Source organism: Stigmatopora nigra, unplaced genomic scaffold, assembly GCF_051989575.1.
Source record: "Stigmatopora nigra isolate UIUO_SnigA unplaced genomic scaffold, RoL_Snig_1.1 HiC_scaffold_27, whole genome shotgun sequence".
NCBI lineage: Eukaryota > Metazoa > Chordata > Actinopteri > Syngnathiformes > Syngnathidae > Stigmatopora > Stigmatopora nigra.
In genome coordinates, this window is record NW_027551606.1 from 1,889,150 (window position 1) to 1,914,851 (window position 25,702).

Sequence of the window (25,702 nt, forward strand, 5' to 3'; positions counted from 1 at the left end):
ATATATCTATATATATATATATCTATATATATATATCTATATATATATCTATATATATATCTATATATATATCTATATATCTATATATATATCTCTATATATATATCTATATATATATATCTATATATATATATCTATATATATATATCTATCTCTATATCTATCTCTATATCTATCTCTATATCTATCTCTATATCTATCTCTATATCTATATCTATATCTATATCTATATCTATATCTATATATATATATATATATATATATATATATATATATATATATATATATATATATATATATATATATATATATATATATATATATATATATATATATATATATATATATATATATATATATATATATATATATCTATATATATATATATCTATATATATATATATCTATATATATATATCTATATATATATATATCTATATATATATATCTATCTCTATATCTATCTCTATATCTATCTCTATATATATCTCTATATATATCTCTATATCTATATATATATATATATATATATATATATATATATATATATATATATATATATATATATATATATTTAATTATTTATTTACTTACTATTAACTATCTATGTGTAAAGTGTCTTTCCTATTTCTGCATCCTCACCCTCTTGCTACTGCAACAAAAAAAAATCCCGAGTACGGGATGAATAAAGTTATCCAATCTAATCCAATCCAACACGATATATATCTATATATATATATCTATATATATATATATCTATATATATCTATATATATATATCTATATATATATCTATCTATATATCTATCTATATATATCTATATATATATCTATATATATATCTATCTATATATATATATCTATATATATATATATATATATATATATATATATATATATATATATATCTATATATATATATATATATATATATATATATATATATATATATATATATATATATATATATATATATATATATATATATATATATATATATATATATATATATATATATATATATATATATATATATATATATATATATATATATATATATATATATATTTAATTATTTATTTACTTACTATTAACTATCTATGTGTAAAGTGTCTTTCCTATTTCTGCATCCTCACCCTCTTGCTACTGCAACAAAAAAAATTCCCGAGTACGGGATGAATAAAGTTATCCAATCTAATCCAATCCAACACGACAGCAGTGGTGAAGAAGCTACCAGAAACCATTTCTCTCAGGAGGAACAACTTGGACACCAAGCTTCTGGTCACCATAGAAGAATATGATATATTTTACTCATTCTTTTATTGTTGCTGTTTCATTTTGATATTACCACCGCAGGATTAAACTCTTGTTCTTAACTCAATTACAATATGAACAAAAGGCTCTGTCTGAGATTCTTCAATTACAATATGAACGAAAAGCGTTGTCTGAGATTATTCAATTACAATATAAACAAAAGGCTTTGTCTGAGATTTTTCAATTAAAATAATAACAAAAGGCCCTGTCTGAGATTCTTCTTTTGAGGTTGGATTCATGCTGTTACGGAGACAGATGGTCTGGATGATGTGGATTCGAGGATGGAGAGTGTGAAGTCCGGAGAAGACACCCCTCTCGGCAGTCGTGGACCAGTCTGCATCATTGTCAACCAGCGAACGAATATGCATTTTTGTTATACTATAATTGGGCAAATGAGAGTCTGGGCGATGTTTTTCTCATCCTCCGCTTGGGACAGCGACACGCGGGCTTATTCTTTGAAAGGGAGACCCGGAGCTCTGTATGGATCAATTTGTCAGGAATAAATCATCTGTAGCTTAACCTTAACCCTGGTCTTTCCCCTCCGATGCTGAACACGCTCCATTATTAGACGGGATAGGACAGAGTTAAGGAATTAGTCAGGTGATAAAAATATAAGTCTAACACATTCAATAGAGCCACTGTGGAGAGCGTCCTAGCATACTGCATTACAGTGTGGTACACTGGAAGCACGGCAGCAAATTGGAAGGCCATGCCGAGAATGATCAACATTGCCCAGAAGATTAACGGCTGCTCTCTGCCCTCACTAGGGGACATTGCCAGCCCTCGTTACCTCAGCAGAGCCAGAAACATTGTCAGGGACCAACACCACCCTGGTCACAATCTGTTCCAGCCGTGGCCGGTCTACTTGCCGAAAGACATTTAGCCGACTGACATCTGGCCGACAGCCAACTCACCGAAAGACCATCTGGCCGAACGTAGAGTTAACTGAACAACTATTTGGCCGACCGACTATCTAGCCGGAGAACATTTAGCCGATGCGCTCGTCCTGCCCCCGGTAATGTGTGTGTAGTAGTTTTTCAACCTCGGCCCGCGGGCCATAAACGGCCCGTTACTGATCACAACATTCATTTAGAATAACAGACAGATAACAATAAAGGAGTTCTAACAGTAGATACTGTAATTTACACCAGAATAGAAGATATTGAGGTTAATCTTTGAATTAAGGTTCTCAGCAAATCATTTTGAATATTTATTTCCCAAAATATTGGGATACTATTTAAAATTAAAATATATTTAACAGGTATATATTTCTGCGTATCTCGAACTCCAAAGAGTTGTCATTTAAACAACTACAACAAGTTCAAAGATGGTGCTGCTGCTTACTAAAAATATTCCTGAATACTGTTCAGGAATATTTTGTATATTTATAATATTTATACTGTGCTAAAATCACCTGTAAAACTGCATTTAATTATTAAATACAGATACTGGAGCTCTTCAGAAGTTTAAACCGAGACCAGGGTAGTGATTTCCCTGGTAAAAGACAGCCATGGACGTCAATGGCTATTAACGCCAAAATGCTCAAAAATGACTTTAAATCCAGCCTAAAAAAGCATTAAATTAATAAATACGAATACCGCAGCATGAATAAAAGTACTGGCGATTTTTAGAGACTATAACCGAGCCCAATGTGCTTGATTTCCTGGTAAAAAGGGCACTTTTAACCCAATACCGGACCCAATTGCAGTAAAATAATTTGTCCATCAGGTGGAAGTGTTCTGCCGATTCAAAACCAGTCTAGAGTGTGTTAAAAGTTAAAAGTGCACTTTTTTTGGCATTCCCGAAACTTCTGCAGGTCGAGGAGGGACAGAAAAGGTAGTCTTTTGTGGTCTTGACATCTGGTATGCTACTGGCAAATAGTATTGTCGTGAATCCTGTCGTGGAGTTGGTGGTAGTGCGCGCAAAATCTTGTACTTGACCTCCTCGTGCGCTTGCAACACCCGCACTGTCTTCAGTGGAATCATAGATTTTCTCATATCGGCTCCTCTCGAGCTCAACTTTGTCTCACATCTCCTTTACTCTTGCAAGACAAAAGTCCAAGGGTGGATGTGGGGGAGTGTCTGTGTGTGTGTGTGTGTGTGTGTGTGTCTGTCTGTGTGTCTCTGTCTGTGTGTGTCTCTGTCTGTGTGTGTCTCTGTCTGTGTGTGTCTCTGTCTGTGTGTGTCTCTGTCTGTGTGTGTCTCTGTCTGTGTGTGTCTCTGTCCGTGTGTGTCTCTGTCTGTGTGTGTCTCTGTCTGGGTGTGTCTCTGTCTGTGTGTGTCTCTGTCTGTGTGTGTCTGTGTGTGTCTCTGTCTGTGTGTCTCCGTCTGTCTGTATCTCTGTCTGTGTGTGTCTCTGTCTGTGTGTGTCTCTGTCTGTGTGTGTCTCTGTCTGTGTGTGTCTCTGTCTGTGTGTCTCTCTGTCCGTGTGTCGCTGTCTGTGTGTGTCTCTGTCTGTGTGTCTCTCTGTCCGTGTGTCTCTGTCTGTCTGTCTCTGTCTGTGTGTGTCTCTGTCTGTGTGTGTCTCTGTCTGTGTGTCTCTGTCCGTGTGTCTCTGTCTGTGTGTGTCTCTCTGTGTGTCTCTCTGTCCGTGTGTCTCTGTCTGTCTGTCTCTGTCTGTGTGTGTCTCTGTATGTGTGTGTCTCTGTCTGTGTGTGTCTCTGTCTGTGTGTCTCTGTCTGTGTGTGTCCCTGTCTGTGTGTGTCTCTGTCTGTGTGTCTCTGTCTGTGTGTCTCTCTCTCTCTGTGTGTCTCTGTCTGTGTGTGTCTCTGTCTGTGTGTGTCTCTGTCTGTGTGTGTCTCTGTCTGTGTGTGTCTCTGTCTGTGTGTGTCTCTGTCTGTGTGTGTCTCTGTCTGTGTGTGTCTCTGTCTGTGTGTGTCTCTGTCTGTGTGTGTCTCTGTCTGTGTGGGTCTCTGTCTGTGTGTGTCTCTGTCTCTGTGTGTCTCTGTCTGTGTGTATCTCTGTCTGTGTGTCTCTGTCTGTGTGTATCTCTGTCTGTGTGTGTCTCTGTCTGTCTGTGTCTCTGTCTGTCTGTGTCTCTGTCTGTGTGTGTCTCTGTCTGTGTGTATCTCTGTCTGTGTGTCTCTGTCTGTGTCTCTGTCTGTCTGTGTCTCTGTCTGTCTGTGTCTCTGTCTGTCTGTGTCTCTGTCTGTCTGTGTCTCTGTCTGTCTGTGTCTCTGTCTGTCTCTGTCTGTGTGTGTGTGTGTGTGTGTGTGTGTCTGTGTGTGTGTCTGTGTGTGTGTGTGTCTGTGTGTGTGTTTGTCTCTGTGTGTGTCTCTGTGTGTGTGTCTGTGTGAGTGCGTCTGTGTGTGTGTCTGTGGGTGTGGGTGGCTGGCTGGCTGGGTGGGTGGCTGGCTGGCTGGGTGGGTGGCTGCTTGCGTGTGTGTGTGGGGGGGTGGTTGTGTGTGTATATGTGTTTGTATATGTATATATGTGTATTTAATCATTTTTCTACGTGAGCTTCTTCAAATTGTATGAAGAGAACTCAGGATAGTAACAAGTCACCGAGTCCTCGTGCCAAGGACTGTTGACCTGACATCTCACCCAGTCCCGGGCTCCAAGGACTGTTGACCTGGGTTTGCAACGAAGATGACGTGAAAAACTCTTGATACCAGCGGATAGCTATCAATCACCTCCGGGAACACTTGCATAGTGTTCCTAGATTGTGACGTCCTTTCTCGTTTCTTTATGGAATTGTTATGTCAAATGAAGGATTGTTTGTTCTTGCTTACGCAGTTGGATTAATCAGTAACCTTGTAAGTGTTTTGAATTATGGCTTTAAAACTGTCCGGGAAATTACTGTTCGAGAGAATAATGCAGAGACCGAGAGGAAGTTTGGATGTATTCTCACTTATAAGTCTATTCACCATATGCCTATTTAATTAAATGTCAATAATTGAATCAGATGTCTGCCTGCAGTGTTTTAATAATTATATTAAAGTATAATTATTAATGAACCTTTCAATATGAATTAATAATTTTCTAATGCACAAACAAATAAAATCTCCATTTACAAAATCTAGATCTTACTGAATAACATCAGATTCAGCACTACAAAATTACATTAAGAAACAGATGTTTGCAGTAATACAAAAAAATAAGACCAGTCTAATATATGTTGAAGCAGGCAATAAACATTCAATAAAGCATTTTGTATTTATGACCTTCAAAACTTTTGTGTGAGCTCATGAAGCTATGATGACAGTCTAATCTAAGTCACAAGGTTCACATGAATTTAGATGCAACTGTCGAATGGGTGCTGAGCTATCCAGTCAAGTAAATGTATACATTATCAAAACAGGATCATTTGCTCTTATCGGGTTACGACAACCTTATGTGTTACAAAGTAAACAGAGGACATTGTGTAAAACAAATTAGAATAGTACTGTAAACTGCTATTTTAATAATATTGTTTTGAGGGCATATGCATCAGCATCCTCCTTATGGAGCAAAAGAGTCACAGGAATGGGAGCCCCTCAGAAGAAATGGAAAGGCAAGTATTTCCTTCCTGAAGCAGGAAACCCTTCCCTGAAATTGTGACTCCTGTCTTTTGTCGGGTGAAGGAAGCCACTCCTGATAGAAAAGGCTATAGGTTTCCTGTTGTGTGCCAATGGCTTGGTTTCATTGAGAGTGGCCAGGAAGGGTTAAGTATGCTGGGCCATGAGCGGCTCAAAATCTTATTTAAGTGTGGTATCATTACACAGACAGCTATCGCCATCTGGTCATAACTGTGCAGCCGGAGACAGTTAATTGTAGATGTGCACATTTGTTTGCAAAGAAATAAGTGGGAATGAAAAAATAAAATATGATGGTTAGCTAGGAAAACTAGTGAGTTTGGAAAGCATGAAAAATGTCTAGTGACAGTTTGACTCATGTTCCTTCAATATGTTTGGTTATTGGAAATGTTTTAAGCCAAGAATGTACAGAGATCCATTCATTCAATCATTTTCAGGACTGCTGACTCTCATAAGGGTTGTGGCTTGACCTGGAGGCTATCCCAGCCAATTAAGTGCACCAGGTAGGAGACACCCTGAACTGATGACCAGACAACCATTCACGCTTACACTCATACCTAGGGGAAATGTAGTGTCCAATCAGCGTAACAGCGTGTTTTGGAAGATTTGAGGAAACCAGAGTACCCAGAGATAACCCACGCAAGCCCACGGAGACTATGCAAACTGCCCATAGGTGGATCAACCTGCATTTGAACCCAGGACACAAAAGCTGTGAGAATGACATGCTAAACACTGATCCACTGGGTCTCTAAAATAAACAAAAGGCAAAAAATATATATAGAGAGAGATATTCAAGCAAAATTATTGCTTAAGCTGGTAGCTATTGTGTGACTATTAAATCCATTCTAGAGAGGCATTTTCCTGACAATACGACACAGAATTTTTAGAAGTATATTTATTCATTCATCTTTCATACTGCCATTCCTCAAGAGTGGTACTGATTAATGCTGAATGGCTTCCGAGATATTTTAAGGTCTCATGGTAACATTCTGTTGTTTTGTGTTATTTGTATCTATTGCAATTATCCACAGCTCAACAATAAAAGCCCCAAACATGATGCTGAAACAAACCATGCTTAACTTACCACAGTAATTACACCAAACTACAATGATTTAAAATCAAAATGTTCACTCTGGCTTCAGTTTTACAAAAGCACACACGAATATCTCTAAATGGATGCAGGAAAATGTGTGACACTCTGATGAAACCAAAGTTGAAATCTTAGAGCATCTAAAGATAATGAAGCATCAGGTTTTGGGGATGTTATTCTGTAAAGTTGAATTTATTTTCCACTTAGGTTTTGAAACAATGTTTTTTGGATACATTGTTATTTATCATCAACAAGATGACACCTGAAAAGGGTTCTAAAGAAATAAAATGTCCACTTAACGAGTGCTTTGTTTGCATGTTAAAATGTTGCTGTAGCCACCTAATGGTGTAGCGCAAGGGTGGCGAACACGTGGCTCGGGGGCCGAATGCGGCTACCGGCCAAAATAAATGTGTTTTGTATGTGTGTATGTGTGTTTCTGCAAGTCACTACGTGTGTGTGGCGTTTTGACTCTGTTTAAAATGTTTGCTCTTTATGTCCAACTTGTTCGCCACCCCTGTTGTAGAGGTTCACTCGCCTGAGTTTGGTGCGGGCTTGATTCCTGCTGGTGCCGGTATGATTTTGAATAAGAATGGTCAGCTGTCTCTCTGTGTGCCCTGCAGCTGACTGGCGACCAGTCTAGGGTGTAGTCTTTCTACCCCCCAGTTGGCTCAGATAGGCTCCAAAAAGTGATTGAATGATTAATGTAATGAAACTTGGGCTTATCCCCTCAGGGGTTGCCACGCTAAAATCGTGGAATGACATCTTAGATTTAGCACACACATTTTACACTGGGTGTCCTTCAGACGCAACGCGCACATACTGGAATCAAATACGGACCACCAAAATGGTAGCAGGCCGCTTAGGCCACTGCACCACCACCAGGTCCTCCCTTTTTATAATTTATATACAATTTTATTACGCATATGTACATATATGAATGTATGCATGTAGTAACTCATCTCATTTTCTGAACCGCTTCATCCTCATAGGGTCATGGAGGGTGCTGGAGCCTATCCCAGCTGACTCCGGGCCAGAGGCGTTGGACACCCTGAATCGGTGGCAAGCCAAACTCAGGGCACAAGGAGACGGACAACCATGCACTCACACCCATACCTAGGGGCAATTTAGAGTGTCCATTCAGCCTACCATGCATGTTTTTGGAATGTGGGAGGAAAACGGAGTACCCGGAGGAAATCTGCGCAGGGGAAAACATGCAAACGCCACACAGGTGAATGTAACCTGGATTTGAACCCAGGTCCCGAGTTGTGAGGCCGACGCGCTAATCACTCACCCCACCGGGCCACCCATTAATCTGATTTTTATCTATGAAATTGCATTATTAAATGTATTCAAAAGTACCATATAATGGAAATAGCTCTATAAATATTCAACTAGCTGAGGGGTGGCAAACACATGGCTCTCGGGGCACATGCATCTCCCGGCCAAAATTAAAGCGGCTCTTTGCTTATATTTTGTATATAGTTTGGCTCTTTACGTGGTTTGATGTTTCTCTTGAAAACACACTCAGATTCACCGGGGGCATTAAAAACAAATAATAAATTATATTTAAAAAATAATTTGGCAGATTGTTGTTTTTATGCTGTTTCTGACGTAAGGTGTGGCTCTTTGACTCTCAGTTTAAAATTCTGGCTCTGTGTCTAACTTGTTCTTCACCCCTGGCTAGCTAATTGACTTGAATGATATCACAACCATCCCTTTATATGATTTCAAAGAACAGTATACTGTATGGATCAAACAACACGTTATCAGAAACATATTTAATTGATGAAATAAATACTCCATTACATGCATGGTCAAACACATTAAAGTACTATGTGGCATCCAATAATGTGTAAAAACCTATGGCACACTCACAGCAGCTTTTACCAAGTAGGAAATAACACACATTGGAAAAACAAGCACTTCTCACTTCTACCAAGCTCACAAAGCAAGGCTACATCCATCTTAAATCGAGACTGGCATTTTCACCAGAGCTGAAAACTGAGGTAAACTTTTTTTTAGGTTAGAACGGTGCTGTCAGCGTATGAAGCACTGACTGCATTGGCCTCATGGTGACCAAGTAGCCTTATTGCTTGGTTTTGGGTCACATCCAGCATGACGTAAAACTCTCGGGAGGTGATCACTGATGTTTCAGTTCAGTTCTAGTGAGGTATCCTATGAGTGTCTTTGGTATGTTGAAATACGAAGACCATAAATGAGATTGCCTTTTCCTGATCTAAGTCACAAAATGAGAGTTGACTGGTGGCAGAGTCCTAGGAGACGAGCGTGCTCTGAGTGCCTGTGTGAGCAGGGTACAGCCATCAGACACAGCAGAAGCCGAGTTTCGCAGGCGATCGCGGTAGTCAGCCATTTTGGAGCTGCTTTCTGGGTGCTGGGCAACATCCCTAAGACCTTGGGTGAGGAGGACACAGGCCGAAACCACACTCATGGCACCCCCTAAAACTGCAGTCTGTACTCCCTTCCCTTCAGTGGAGATACTTGCAGCTCTCCCCAGGAACTGGGGTTCTGTGGCAAAGCCGACCAGCGCATTGACCGCTTGCACCAGAGCGGTGCTGAAGAGGATACAACGATTCCTCGATAGCTCGCTGGGCTGAGTTTTGACTTCTTTCACACAAGCCAGGAAGGCAGTGCCGCTAGTGCTCATGCTCTTGACGCTCAGTTTGAACTGCTCTTTTCCAAAGCGATCTCTGGATCTTTCGCTTGCCTGCGATGATATGTCCGTGAGAGTCTTGAGGTTAGTGGAGATGTTCTGGGAGAGCTCAAGGAGAAGTTGGGGAGTAAGGTCAGGCAGGGAAGTTATACGGAGAACACTGCAGCTTTGTTCAACCTCGTGCCGACAACGGGTCACCTTGTAACGGTCCACAAGACCAAGCAAGCAAGGATGCGAGCCAGTGGTCTCTACTGCGGCCAGGTACGCGGCATGGGCAGACCACTCAGTCAAAGAAACAACGAGATCAGCCATTTCTAACAGGCGGCCCCCCACTTCTGTGAATCTGCCCATGTTGAGTTGGCTTTGTATGTCATGGGTGAGGATAGAGAGCTCTTTCGTCCGTGCAATAACAGTGTCACGACACTGGTCAAAGGTGTCGGCCATTGCTACACCCTCAGAAGTCATGACAGGTCTGGTTTCGCTGGACAGCAGAAGAAGGTCAGCCACCAGTTGCATCTTGCCCTTACATGCGTCACAGATGGACGAAAGATGCTTTCTCTGCTGAAAACTGCCACTCAGCAGATTGGTGTATCCTTCACTAGCCGATTTGCCAGAGCCACCGCTAGCCATAATAAAGAGGAGAATGGGGTAGAGGTGGTCAAACTGGAATTTTGACAGGCTTACTTATAGTTTGTTGCTGCTGCAAACTCCATGATGTTGCTTAATATATTTCCATATAATGCCCCAACTCTGCATGTTCAAATCTCTATTAAAAACAACTGGCCATAAGTATTCTTTGACTTCCTTCACAATATAGCAAATCTTCTGTACATTTTATGTCCGATGCACTGCGTTATGTTATTGTAAACACTGCTGAAAAGCATAACAAATTTACTGCATTATTATAATTAAGTTCCCATTGCCCCCAACTCATCATCCAACCCATAAATAGAAATGCCCTGAATTAAAGGTACATGTATTACAATACTCTTAGGTTGAGGTGGAGTAAAAAAGTCACAGATTGATTTTAAATTCAAATAAGACAAATTGCAGTGTTAACAAACGCCTTTCTATAAGGAAAAGTGAAGAATGAACATTTCTCAAAACACTAAAGAAACCAGATGAACACGTTTAAGATTAAATTAAAGTCCAGAGGGAACTAATTATTTCCTATGCAGTAAAATTTGAGATTTTACAGATGTATTGGTCACTGCAGGGGGGCATTTTCCTGAAACTAAACTTAAGTCTCTTTCTGATGTATTCAATAGGACATCATTTGACGTCCATTCGAATGAAGGCTGATCTCGAAGAGTACCTTGCCAGACTGGTTTCCAGTGAGTTTGACCAGGCTGGCATACTCATGTGTGCTAGAGCCAGTGCTCCACTCGGACAGTACTTGCAGACAAACTCGAACGCCATCGTTTTAGGAATCCCACCGTAATCCACTTGATTTTGCCGCTAAAAGTCCATTCAAGCCGATTCCACGATCCAGTTTCAACCTCGTCTTCTTCAAACTCAAGCCCGGGTGACACGCTAGCGGTCGATTCGATTCCATAGACATCGTCCGTGTGTCCACCTCCTCTTTGGCATCTTAACACGGGACCAGAGCGCGTGAAAACCCACGCACTCTGCGTGAACATTCGGGTCTTGTATCCATAACGCTCGGTGGTCATCCAACATATAAATACACGTGCGAAAACTGGTCTCCTCAAATATAAAAAACGGGGTTTAAAAAAGTATTTCCCCAGATTCTACGTGCCGTTGCGTGCTCCCGCTGCAGTTCTTTGAGGAAATGGGGAGGGTGTGGTCACGCTGAATGGTCGCTGGAGTGAACCAAGTTGTTTAACACAATGATACGACAAGGGGCAGTTCGCGTAGGCCGAAGCACTTGTTATGTTTGGGGCCACGACAGCCCCAAATAAAAGACTTTCAAGGGGTAGATCGGAAGACCACGGTGGCGTATACTGTTGTATTACTGTTAAACTTCCTCGTAGTTCTGTCTGGCATGCGACATCCCCGCTCAATCAAGTAGGAAGTTAACCAAGCGAGCCATCATACATCGGATGTGCTGTTCCAAAATAAAGTTCATATGTCAGATAACCATTTTTTCCCGTTAAATTCGCATGTATAGTTGTAAAAAAAAATAAAAAAAAACATATTAACAATAATAATAATAATAATAATAATAATAATAATAATAATAATAATAATAATAATAATAATAATAATAATAATAATAATAATAATAATAATAATAATAATAATAATAATAATAATAATAATAATAATAATAATAATAATAACTTACCAATTTATTCCGTCAGACCGTTTACAATTGTTTTTGAGATCAGGAAAACGCAAAAATATAAAGATATTCATGCATTCATTATCCGAGCAGGGCACACGGAGACCACACACATACTCATACCAACGGGCAATTTGGAGAAAACCCATTAACTTGATAAGGGGAGAACAAGAGCAAACTCCACACGGGTCCACAAGTGACCCAGGACCCTCCAAACATTTTATCCTAGGATTGCTTTCACAAAAAACAAAGGATGTGAGCGTCAATTTTAAGTCCTCCCTCTTTTATTTGTTATATAGAGCAGCGTTCCCCAACCACAGGTCCATGAGCTACCTAATGCCGGTTCGTCCGAGTAAAAAATATTAACGTTTTCAATCTCGTCTTCCTACTTGATATGAGAAAAGTTGTTGTAATATAATAATAAATAATTGCTATTTTGCTTGGCTGTCATTGTTGTCAGCATCTCTACCAGTGCTGACTAGTGTTCGGCCTTTAATGTGTGAGTAGCCACGTATTTATTTATCATCTCATCTCATCTCACTTTCTGAACCGCTTTGTCCTCATTACAGTCGTAGGGCACAAGGAGACGGACAACCATGGACACGCACATCAATACCTAGGGACAATTTAGAGTGTCCAATCAGCCTACCATGCATATTTTATGAATTTTAGAGGAAACCGGACTACCCGGGGGAAACCCGTGGACCCCCAAGGAGAACATACAAACTTCACACAGGTGGACGTGATCTAGATTTCAACCCCGGACGCCAGAGCTGAGAGACCAATGTGCGAAACACTGGCTTCACCGGGCCGCACGTTTTATTCATTTACAATTCCCAACTGATTGCTTTCCGATTTCACATTGTTTCTGGAGAGCCATCAACAGCGAGTCAGCAGGACACCTTGCCTGTATTCTCCAATGTACTGTGATGCTTCTTCACTTTACGGCTTCAACTTTCATGTCTTCACTATGTCGCATATATTTTTTTTGGAAAAAAAGTTCATCAAAAAGTGAAAATCCTTGCTGAAACTTAAAAAAACGAAGACACCCCCCTGTTTTCTGCTTGCCACGAGGAAAATAACATATCATATAATTATATTTATATATATATATATATATATATATATATATATCTATATATATATATATATATATATATATATATATATATCTATATCTATATATATATATATATATATATATATATATATATATATATATATATATATATATATATATATATATATATATATATATATATATATATATATATATATATATATATATATATATATATATATATATTTATATATATATATATATATCTATATCTATATATATATATATATATATATATATATATATATATATATATATATATATATATATATATATATATATATATATATATATATATATATATATATATATATATATATATATATATATATATCTATATATATCTATATATATCTATATATATATATATATATATATATATATATATATCTATATATATCTATCTATATATATATATATATATATCTATCTATCTATATATATATATATATATATATATATATATATATATATATATATATATATATATATATATATATATATATATATATATATATATATATATATATATATATATATATATATATATATATATATATATATATATATATATATATATATATATATATATATATATATATATATATATATATATATATATATATATGTATATATATATATATGTATATATATATATATATGTATATGTATATATATATATATATATATATATATATATATATATATATATATATATATATATATATATATATATATATATATATATATATATATGTATATATATGTATGTATATATATGTATATATATATATATATATATATATATATATATATATATATATATATATATATATATATATATATATATATATATATATATATATATATATATATATATATATATATATATATATATATATATATATATATATATATATATATATATATATATATATATATATATATATATATATATATATATATATATATATATATATATATATATATATATATATATATAACTCCAACATACCTTTTTTCTCCTTTTCATGGCCTCTAAGGTGGAGACAAACAAACAACATAGAGTTTTTAAATTACCTGATAAACAATCCATTTGACATTTTTAAAGTCATCCTTTATTTTGAAAATCCTCCAAATGATATTTTGGTTTCCGCCTGTGTTTTTTCATGTTGTAATAAGCACGTACTCGACGCCTACAGTATTGTGACCGGATATGGCATTGGCCAATCAGATTGGACCATCTGAAAACATGGCGTTTGACTTTCGGTCGCGGTGTGTAGCTCTTCTCTTTTGTACTTGTTTGTTTCATTCTTTAGCGAGTAACATTAAAGATAAGGCCAAGAAAAAGGACATAAGGGACTACAATGATGCAGATATGGCTCGTCTTCTTGAGCAGTGGGAGGTACTGTAACATACTCTCATCTCATCTTCTGAACCACTTTATCCTCATTAGGGTCGCGGGGGTGCTGACAAACAACCATTCACGCTCACACTCATTTAGGGACAATTTAGACTGTGAAATCAGGCTACCATGCATGTCGTTGAAATTGGAGGAATCCGGAGTACCCGGAGAAGACCCACTCAGGCCCGGGGAGAACATGCAAACTCCACACAGGTGGACCGACCTCGGTTTGAACCCAGGACCCTAGAGCTGTGAGGCTGACGTGCTAACCATTCGCCACAAAAGGCTGCCCGATTTATTTATTTATTTTCACATCCCAACTGATTGTTTTCATTTTCACACTTTCTGAAATGCCGTCAATAGCAAGTCAGCAGGCCGCCTGGCCCATATCCTCCAATGTGAGGCCGACACGCTAACCACTCACCCGCCGCCCATTCTAGCATGCTCTTTTTATAATTTAGTCAAGATGTTACTATCACAGCCTTGAGCTTTTTCACATCTATCATCGCTCATTTAAATATTATTGCAGAAGTAATAATTGCTTATAGTCCTGTGGCAGTCTGTTCATTTTCTTGTAGCGCCTTCAACGAATCAAATCAATCCTACCCTCAAAATTTTTTATGGCTATTTCGTCGCTGTCTTTTGGTCGCCGGTCTTTTTGTTGTCAGGACGGCGACAACGGGCAACCAAAGGACCGGCGACAAAACAAGGTAAAACAACACGATCTACATACACATCAATAAAAGCCAACAATAGCCATGAGCAGTTTCACTGAGCCGACGTATGAGTGTACAAGAGTTTGTATGTACATGCGCGGTTCCTTTAAGAAGCTACATCCGTCAGGGTCTTAACAAGTTCATCGAAAATGGGGTAAAATCCACTTCCTAGCAGCATTTAGTGATTAAATACAAACACTGGAGCTTTTCAGATATCAGTACTTGGCTGACAATTGAAATATTATTTAGGAATATAGCCATATTTTACTCACCAAAAATCCCTTTTAACTGTACACAATATCCATCCTCCTGTCTTCCTTTTATATCGCCATCGCAGCTAATGCTAAAAGTCAAACCTGTCATATTTCTGGCAAAGTCCATCTTGAAAATGGCTTTAAATCAACACAACAATTTATTTACTTGTGCAGCTAGCTCTAGATACAGTTTGGTAACTCTGGCTAATCACTACCCAATCATAATTGGTGAAAGCGATTACGTATCCCTACGCCTGCGACAAGGAATTGTGGTGTTGCCAACTCGTAATCCGATTAGTTAAAGCAACAGTCTTATCAACGCTTGTTTAATGCAGCAGAGCCCGCAGAACTGATTGTGAAGGCCTTGAGGCAGATTTCTGACCCTGGTAACAAATAATGGCTGAAATGTGATTGGTTAAATGCTTCAATATGAAAACACACATCTGGAAGCAGTGCAACCAGGGGGAACTCAATGAAAGGAAGCTATCAGACAATTTGGAATTATTTTTGGAAGTATTGATGGAAAAAATATAATAATATATGATTCATATATTTAGGCCAGCAGAGAAGGCCTTGAAGGCCCCGACGGCCCGCCACTGTTATATTCATACAATCAGACAATGAATCTTAACATTCTGAACCGAGTCTGAACTACATATCTTGAGTTCAAATTACTTTCCCTATTTACTCATTTAAACTGACCTAGTGTATAAGCCGCACCCTTAAAATTTGATTAAAATTTTTTAATTTTACAATTTCTCACGTCTAAGCTTCCCCTGATTGCCAATTTTCACCTCAATGTAACGTACACGCACACGTACACATACACATACACGTATATTGAAGTGTGATAATGCAGATATAGGAAAGGCATAGTTACACATTGTTAGACATAAAGTAGAAAGCAAAGTATATGGGATCATTAAGAATCATTGAATCAAATAATTAAAACAGAAAAGCAGCAAAAACACAAAATGGGCAAGAGCGAACAGAGCTACCGCTGCCGGGTGCCACTTGAGCGCCGCTATCTTGGTTGCAGTAGCAAAAACGGATACAGACTCAAGAAAATACGCTGTAGAGTTGGATAAAACTGGAACCACACACAGGAAGTCTTCCACAAGATGGGGAACCTCTGCAGACTTGTTGAAATTAGAGTCACTCTTCCAAGCTTATCCGCACAGTCCCTCAGTATTCTGGAGCTGAAGAATCAACAGTAGTAGAGAATAACCCCTCGACTCCGTTTCCGGCCCGGTAAGCGCCGACATTCCTTCCATCTTATCCCATAATGGAATGGTTGGTCTGAAGCGTCCCTTCTTCTCCCGACATTTTTGTTCAGCTCCGAATTTCCAGCGGCATTGAGGTGTTGCTCCTTCTGCTGCGTATTGTTCACAGCTAGTCCCTAGTGTATGACAGTGTAGCATGGCCAAATGGTTCCAAAAAAGAAGTAGCAGAAAGAAGCCAGGCTAACAGAACAAAGAACGTTGCAAAAACTTTAAAGTAAAAAGTATAAAGTACAAAGTAAAGTAAAAAGGAATGTATTAAGAAATATTAAAATTTAATAAAAAAAGATAGAAAGGCTGTAAAACACGAAAAACAGAGTTGGCAGAGCTACTGCCACCGGCTGCCACGTGATGGTGCCATCTTGGGAAAATGGTAATGATGGCAGGCTTCATTGTAAGGCTTTTAATTTTTTTGGGCAGCTCCAGACATTTCTCATCTCATCTAATTTTCTGAACCGCTTTGTGCTCATTAGGGTCGCTGTAGCCTAGCCCAGCTGACTCCAGGCCAGAGGCGGGGGACAAACTGAATCGGTGGCTTGCTGATAGCAGGGCACAAGGGGACAGACAACCACGCACTCTCACACCCATACCTAGGGGCAATTTAGAGTGTCTAATCAGACTACCGTGCATCTTTTTGGAATCTGGGAGTAAACCGGTGTACCCGGAGGAAACCCATGCTGGCCTGAGGAGAACATGCAAACTCCACACAGATGAACATGACCTGGATTTGAACCCAGGATCCAAGAGCTGTGTGGCCGACGCACTAACCACTCGCCCCTCTGGGTCGCCTGCAGACATATTTGTGTGTGTGGGTTTTTTTTTTTTTTTTTTCCGTCCAATATGGCTCTTTCAACGTTTTGGGTTGCCGAAGCCTGCACTACACCATCAGGTAGCTTGTTTAAAAAATATATAAATAAAAGATTCATAAAATATAGATATTGTATTGTCTTCCTTTAAAATACCTTTTCAGCCGATTTAACGGTTTTTAAATTTTACTGCACTATTGGATGTAGGCCCTCCCACAAAGGGACTGGCAGTAAACAAAACATTTGACTTTTGTATGCATATTCAACATTCCTCCCTATCTATATAGAAAGATGATGACATTGAGGAAGGTGATCTTCCAGAGCACCGGAGAGCTTCTCCTCCCATTGACTTTTCGAAGATTGACCAGTCCAAGCCTGAAGAGCTGCTGAAAATATCTAAGAAGGGGCGCACCTTGATGGTTTTTGCTACAGTGTCAGGAGAACCCACTGAGAAGGAGACTGAGGAGATCACTGGACTGTGGCAGGGCAGTCTGTTCAACGCAAACTATGATATTCAAAGGTATGAAGTAGGTATTTCCCAATCACATATTTTTATACCCAAGTCCGAGTCACCTGCTTTTGTGAAGCAAGCTGCCTATATAGTCCATTGATTTTAATTTTAAAAAAACTAGCCAAATGTGTTAGCCTGATAACTCAGCAGTTATTTACGCCAAAAAAAGTAATGTAGTAATAAGAAAAACATTGTGAATACAGTTATTTCAAGAAGTATTTAAACACCCAGTCATATTGCTATAGTGTTATCCTTCACCACCTTGCGGGTTCAGCATATAGCATTTTTTAAATATTAAGTCTAAATAAAAATGTCAAAATTGAGGGGCGAATCTGTCTTCTGCTTGCCACAAAGAAAATGGCGGAAGACGGCAGAGTGACACTCAACTCATCACTGGAAAAAAATAGCACGCAGCAGGCGGTTGCCATCACTTTTATCAAAAAATAGAGCTTACTGAGGGGACAGAACGGCCAGGATCTTCTGTGAGAGTGGATTTTCTCAGAAATGAGAGCCCCGGGCGACCTTACTACGCCCTCACGCTAATTTGAAAATAGAGCTTGTGCAGCTGATTGAACACTTGGGAGCCTCCTGGTCGCTGAGTTTATGGTGGAATTTCCCAAAAATGTTTCAAAGTTCAATCTCCTGGCAGGATTACAGCAGACACCGTCGCTTGCCCTTGTCTGAAAATAGAGCGCTTTGATTGTCCTCAAATGGTTGGATGCTGTAAAGGAGCAAAGTGGAGGTTCATTCATTCACTCATTCATCTTCCACACCGCCCATTCTCGAAATGGTTGTGGGGGTTGCTGGAGCCTAACCCAGCTGTCTTCTGGCGAAAGGCAGACTACACCCTAGACTGATCGCCTGTCAGTCGCAGGGCACACGGAGAAACAAAGAACCATCCGCACTGCCAATCATAATGCCACCAGCGGATATTGACCCCACATTTGCCCGCACTGAAGTCAGGGGAGTGAACCTCTATTTGTCCTAAAAAAAAAAAAACAGCGGTCACAACTCCTGGTGCGCCGAAAACCTATCGCAAAAGCTTTTCCTGAAAAGCTCCCCTACGGTGGCTCCTGAAAATTCCATCAATGATCCAATGCCTCTCGAATCTGACAAAAATATTTTTTTGCACATTTTAATTGCGCGAAGAGGAACTATTTTCCCTCTGAGTCCAATATTACATCTAGATTATATTTAGATATCGATACATTATTCTTTGCATCTGCCTATAGCTGTAATTTCTAATAAATAAACTTTTGTACAGTGGTACCTCCACATATGAGTGGCCCGACATTCAAGAAATTTGAGATACGTGTAAAATTTTGACAAATATTTATCTTGAGATACGAGACACATTTTGATATACGAGCAGACAGCGGACGCGAGAGGCTGCTCATGAGATCATCATGGGCTCTGTCTCTACCCGCAAATCCCTCCTGTAATGTATATGCGTTGCATTTTTTCAGTTTTTTCCCCGTTAGTCATTGCGAATGGCGACAGGATCGCTAATACTTACGAACGAGTTACATTCCGAGCTATTGTTCATAAGTTGAATTTGTTCGTAAGTTTATTCAGTGTTACATTTTGTATTATAATTTATGTCTATGGGGTATATAAGTATATTGAAGGTTTATATAAGTGAATTTGTATGTTTAAGGCTTGGAAAAGTAACTAGCATTGGTTTGTACTGGAAAAAAACATTTAATAAAATGGAGAGAATATTTACAGTACTGTATACATACATTAGAGATGGAGAGAGAGATTTACTAGAAACTGGCCGAAAGAAGCTATCTAATGACGATTGCAATTTTCTTTTTTTCATCATAAATGATGCTAAATGGTACTGACGGTCGAACGATTGAAGTTGTATTCCTGTGCAACGCTTTGCGACTTTCGTTTCAAATGAAATGGCTTACCTCTTCCTTGCACCTCCCTCACTAGAAGCCTTTCTCTTTTCACCAACCATATTGAATAATGGATGCACGAGATCTTTAATGATAAAAATAAAAAGGTTTTTTGCCCACTGGAGATACGTTCACGCACTTCCGCACTGCAACGAACTGGGCAGAGGAAGGTCGATGCTGGGTGAGCTCTCACAGCGCAAGGCATCGGTATTAGCGGCGGAAAGAAGCACTACTCGGAAAAAGGCGCACAATACAAAATCCAACTTACGAACATTTTTCGACATAAACGCAAATCGCAGAACTGTTCGAATGTACCGTTGTTCATAACTCGAATGTTCGTAAGTAGGGGAGCGTCTAGTTAATTTCTATGGGAAACGTTAGTTTGAGTTACGAGAAAATCGACATACTAGCTCAGTCCCAGAACGCATTAAGCTCGTATCTCGAGGTACCACTGTATAGTCAACCACTCATTGTGCAAGTTATCTTACGTAAAGTTCAAGTTTGTGTCGTATCTCAAGGCAAAAATTTGCTCGGAATTTTCCTCGTATATCAAATTTCTCCTATGTTTGGACACATGTCAAGGTACTACTGTTATTGGGAAAATGGTCAGGGCTTTTTGTATTTCTAACGTGAATGCAAAATGCTTCCATACAAACAGCAGCACTTAAAAATTTTGTTACCCCTTTTCAGCCCACTGTCCTCATTTGAGGACAGCCTGTAATTCTTTTTTTTTACGTAATATCAAGGAATTATCCCATTTTATCCAAATGTTATGAACAAAAGTTGCCTCAACTGGCAAAATGATGAATAGAAGTGGAGAGGATATGGAGGGTGTGAACAAAAAGGACAAAGATAGGAAATGGTCTTGGGATCATAGTGTTGTACTAAATAGATTTGTTTTTAACTTTGTTTTTGTCATTTTGAATAGTTAAATCAGTGTTTCCCAACCTTTTTTTTGAGCTGCAGCACACTAATTGCATTGAAAAAATCTCAAGGCACAAATTTATCTGAAAATCTTCTAATTTATAACTTTGTCGCCTATATTAACATTATAAAGTTGTTCTGATCAAAGTTTTATTAACATGAAATAAACAATCTCCCCTAATTGTTACATAATCTATTTATTTCACACTGATATAACGTCATTAAAGTTGACGTCCGCCGACCCTGATGAGCTTTCAGTTGGACTGATGGTAAAAAAATAATGCAATGTGTTTTAATTTTAATTTAAATTTTTGAATTTTTAACCCAATATTAGGCAAAAAGTCATGTGCTCACAGAAAGTTTACGTCGCCAAAAGTTGATACCCCTGAAACCAAACAACTTCCGGTTCACGTAGAATAAAAACAGGAAAATGACTTAAATCTCGTAATATTACTTACTTTGTTCCTCACAATATTATTTCTACCACATAACATTACGAGAAGAGCCATTTTGTGCTCACAGACTTAACGTTGACAAAAGCCAAAGAACTTCTGGTTTACTTTACATAACAATAAGCAACAAAATCACTTTAGTCTTATAATATTACAATTTGAATCTAGTTATAGTTCAATCTATGATTTCATATTTCAATTTTAACCTAGTTAGATTTTAATCTTTTAATATTTATTACGATGTATGACTTCATTTTCCTCGGCACACCTGGTTGGGAAACACTGAGTTAATTAATGCATAGAAATTAACGCTGGCATGACGATGGACCAATAGCAAAACCAGCCTGGTTTTGTGCATTTCACCTCAGCATCCTGTTTCATTTTCGTCCATGAATGCAATAGTAATCTACCTACTTAGTGAAGTGAAGAGCAATATGTAAATATGTCAGTGTTGTGTTAACCTTTGAAATATGATCATTACAAATAAAAAAATCTTAATCCCCCTTTTTTATCTGTCCTTACAGATTTGTGGTTGGCTCTGACAGGGTTATTTTCATGTTGCGTGATGGAAGCTTAGCCTGGGAAGTTAAAGACTTCCTGCTGACCCAGGAGCGCTGCTTGGATGTAACTGTTGAAGGTCAGGTGTTCCCTGGCAAGGCTGCCAAGAAAGATGACAGTATGTACAAAGCCAATGAAGTAAATGCTAAGAAGAAGAAAAGCACAAGGAAGACTGACAGTGAGGAGGTTGATTTGAAAAGTAACAAAGCCAGCCCCAGTAGACAAGATCTATGATGGGGAGGCTGCAGGACCACATAAACAGATTGCACTTAGATGTCATTAATCAATTGACTAATCCCTGTGTTGATTTGCTTCACTTCTCTGCATGATCAATGGTCCTTTTTGATCATTTTGTGTTGTTTTACAAATACTGTCTTTACTTGAATAAAGCCTTGCAAGTCTGCCAAAATACAAACTATCTTGATGTTGTGACTGAATTAGGTTTTACTTGACACACTCCATTTATATGACCTGCAATTCTTAGTCTAGGCCTTTGTTCATGTTCATTTGCACATCAAACAATGTTGAAAAATAACTTGCATATTTCTTCTGGCCTTTCACTGACTTTTTGGTGTGTGTATGGGGTCTTATTCATTAAATACACTCCCATGTTGAATTTCAGGATTTTATATGATTTATTTTCAAAGTTAGCAAGCTGTTGCAATTGCATGACGATTTTTATTCCGTTAATTTTTTGAAATTTCTGCAAAATTTTCTTTGGAGGGGTGTCAATACTTTCAAAGTGCCCTGTCATATGTCAAGTTTTTAAATTTGTTTCAAAATATCAGCAGGATTGAAAATGAAGGTCTCTGACTGTCATAAGCCAAAATGGGGTTGTGAGACACATCATTTTACCTTCTTAAAATGAAAATAATAAAAAATAATAAAAATGCCATGAAGCACTCAAACAGATTGTAATTTCTTCTGATGATATTCGATTACAGTTATTGAAAAAGCACATTACAGGAACCCGGCAAATGTTACCTTGTCCTTGACCAGTGTAAAGTCTAGTTACAGTAAAATAGGAGTACTACTTTCCCTCAGCTGAGATGTATGGGTGTAGAATCTCAAATACTTCATCGTTTGCTGCACAAATCAATCTCGTAGAATCAACTCAGGTGATCTTTCGATGTCCATATCAGATTCTCATGTTCCTCTGTCTGCCGTTCACCTTGGCTTTTCTTATTGCAAATAATCACAAAAACAACACAAATCTGCATTCTTCCCGGTACAGTTACGTTTTCTTCTGAATAGGTCCAAGGACCCCACCTGATTGTTAGTAATATGCAAAGAGACTGGACCACTAAATATGACTTTGCTGGCCAGCTTAATCAAATAGGAAAAAAAGGTGTACCTTAAGGTAAAAATGAAAATAGATAAAGGTACTTATAAAAAGACAATGCATTTGGGGGTGTATATAGCAGAAAAATAAAGAATAAGAAGACATCATTCGGTCGTCATAATTGTTTATAAGTGCATTCAAACGTGTGTCAGAGTCCTGTGTCCAAGCTTTTTTCCCTTTCTCTCTGTTGTTTTACTCTGACGTAATGTGTGTTTTGTTGCGTTCACAACTGGGTCTTGAGTCTTTCCCCCATCTTTATCGTTTTCTTTTTCTCTCCTGACAACAGACGGGTATCCATACAATAATTAATACCCAAACAATTATTTGCCTCCCACATAAACCTACTTCAATCACAATCCTTTGGAGAAAAGTTTTTTTTTTTTTTACAAAACAAAATTTGAGTCACGATTGTACAAAAGAAAAGAAAAGTACAAAAAGAAGTACATAAAGAACAAACCAATTTTTTTTCTACTGATAATGCCTTTGCTAACTTTAGTCGATTGAACCTTACATGGCAGGCAATGTTCCCTCTAATTTTTTGTTTGTCTGGTGTTAGACTATAAATTAAGTACCTTACTCCAATTTCTTAACTCTGTCTTATCCCGTCTAACAATGGAGCGTGTTCAGCGTTGGAAGAGACAAACCAGGGTTGAGCGAGTTAATCCACAGATGATTTATTCCAGGGGTGGCCAACCAGTCAGAGACCAAGAGCCACATTTTTTACTGTGTTACCGCAAAGAGCCACATTTTTTACTGTGTTACCGCAAAGAGCCACATCACACACATACCTTTGCTCAGCCAGATTTATTGTAAATGTCACACACCAGCATAGTAATGACATAAATTGACTCCTACAGTACTAACAGCACAGGCCAGTCATTATCAACAATGAACATTGTGTGCACTGTCTCACACAGACAAACTCTCAGTTCAACCAAGTCCACAAACAAAAATATAATAATTTACAATAGCGTTTTTCTTTTACTATGCATGTTACTTAGTGGGACTTCTGTCATAAAATCAGAGCCTATTTTTGCGTAACATTCGCTCCTTGTGAGCTGTCATTTATTATGAATGGCTTTTAACTAGCACGCCCACCACGTGGGTGTACACCTCGCTCTCCTATTGGCTGCCCCCGGCTGAGCACTCTCGCCATTGGTCTGCCTCGCAGGGGGTGTGGCTTTTTCAGCCGACGCTCGATCTTTGGGATACTTTTTGTGTGCGCGACGCCGTTCATTGTCGCTTCTGGTTCACGGGAGCTCTCCCACTCTGTTAAAAACGTTTACTCAAATGACCTTGCTCCTACTGGGAAACTTTGAGGTATTTTCATCCCAAGCACATGCGCAATTGGACGAAAATACCGTATTGAACTCAAGCGAAGCGCACACGCAAATAAAAATAAAACACAAATACAAACTTTGATATGGACGTAAGAGCCGCATGAAACCGGGCAAAGAGCCGCATGCGGCTCGGGAGCCGCAGGTTGGCCACCCCTGATTTATTCCATTCAAATTGATTCATACAGAGCTCCGGGTCTCCCTCCCAAAGAATAAGCCCGCTGAGTCTTGATGTCCCAAGCGGAGGATGGAAAAGACATTGTACAAACCCGCGTTTGCACAGTTATAGTATAACAAAAATGCATATTCATTCGCTGATTAACAATGAGATGCGGACTGGTCCATGACTGCTGCGAGGGGGTTTCTTCGGACTTCACACCTTCCAGCCTCGAATCCACACCATACAGACCTCTGTCTCCGCTGCTCCCTTGAAGTCCCGACCATCCGCCCTGCTCTTTGTCTCCTCTGCCCTCTGAAGTCCTTCTCCATGTTCTCTTATCAGTGTGAATCCAACCTCAAAAGAAGAACCTCAGGCAGGGCCTTTTGTTCATTGTTATTGAGCTAAGGACAAGAATCTAACCTTACAGTATTGATATCAAAATGAAACAGCTACACTAAAAAAGAATGAGTAAAATGTAATATCAAATTGAAACAGCTATACTAAAAAGAATGTGTAAAATGTAATATCAAAATGAAACGGCTATAATAAAAAAGAATGAGTAACATATGTCATATTCTTCACTGGGCAGAAAGACAAACTCCCCGAGCACACTGAGTACCAGGGTGAGCAAAATCATCATAGCTCGCAATGGGCACACCAGTATCACACCTGCCACAGATAACAAAGGAGTGGCTTTGTAAAAAGCATTTTAAGGTCCTGGTGTGGCCTAGCCAGTCTCCATATCTCAACAAATCTGTGGAGGGAGTTGAAAGGCCGTGCTCCCCAACGACAACCCCAAAACATCACTGCTCTAGAGGACATCTGCATGGGCCAAAACACCAGCAACAGTGTGTGAAAAGCTTGTGAAGTTACAGAAAATGTTTGGCCTCCATTATTGCTAACAAAGGGTACATAACAAAGTATTGAGAGTAACATTTGGTATTGGCCAAATACTTATTTTCCACCGTGATCTGCAAATAAATTATTTAAAAATCAAACAGTCATTTTCATTTTATTTGTCCACATTCTGTCTCATGAAT

At 38.5% G+C, this 25,702-nt stretch overlaps 2 protein-coding genes across 2 annotated transcripts; one reads left to right on the forward strand and one right to left on the reverse strand.

Moving 5' to 3' along the window:
- Nucleotides 1–8,680: 8,680 nt before the first annotated feature.
- tlnrd1 (talin rod domain containing 1) lies at nucleotides 8,681–11,656 on the reverse strand. Its single transcript, XM_077711718.1, has one exon. It carries the CDS (start codon nucleotides 10,216–10,218, stop codon nucleotides 9,154–9,156), a length of 1,065 nt encoding a protein of 354 aa, XP_077567844.1. The 5' UTR covers nucleotides 10,219–11,656; the 3' UTR covers nucleotides 8,681–9,153.
- Nucleotides 11,657–14,214: 2,558 nt separating this feature from the next.
- On the forward strand, nucleotides 14,215–22,731 carry mesd (mesoderm development LRP chaperone). The gene is made up of 3 exons (XM_077711719.1): nucleotides 14,215–14,418; nucleotides 17,762–17,994; nucleotides 21,790–22,731. Exons 1-3 carry the CDS (start codon nucleotides 14,230–14,232, stop codon nucleotides 22,055–22,057), a joined length of 690 nt encoding a protein of 229 aa, XP_077567845.1. The 5' UTR covers nucleotides 14,215–14,229; the 3' UTR covers nucleotides 22,058–22,731.
- Nucleotides 22,732–25,702: the final 2,971 nt, after the last annotated feature.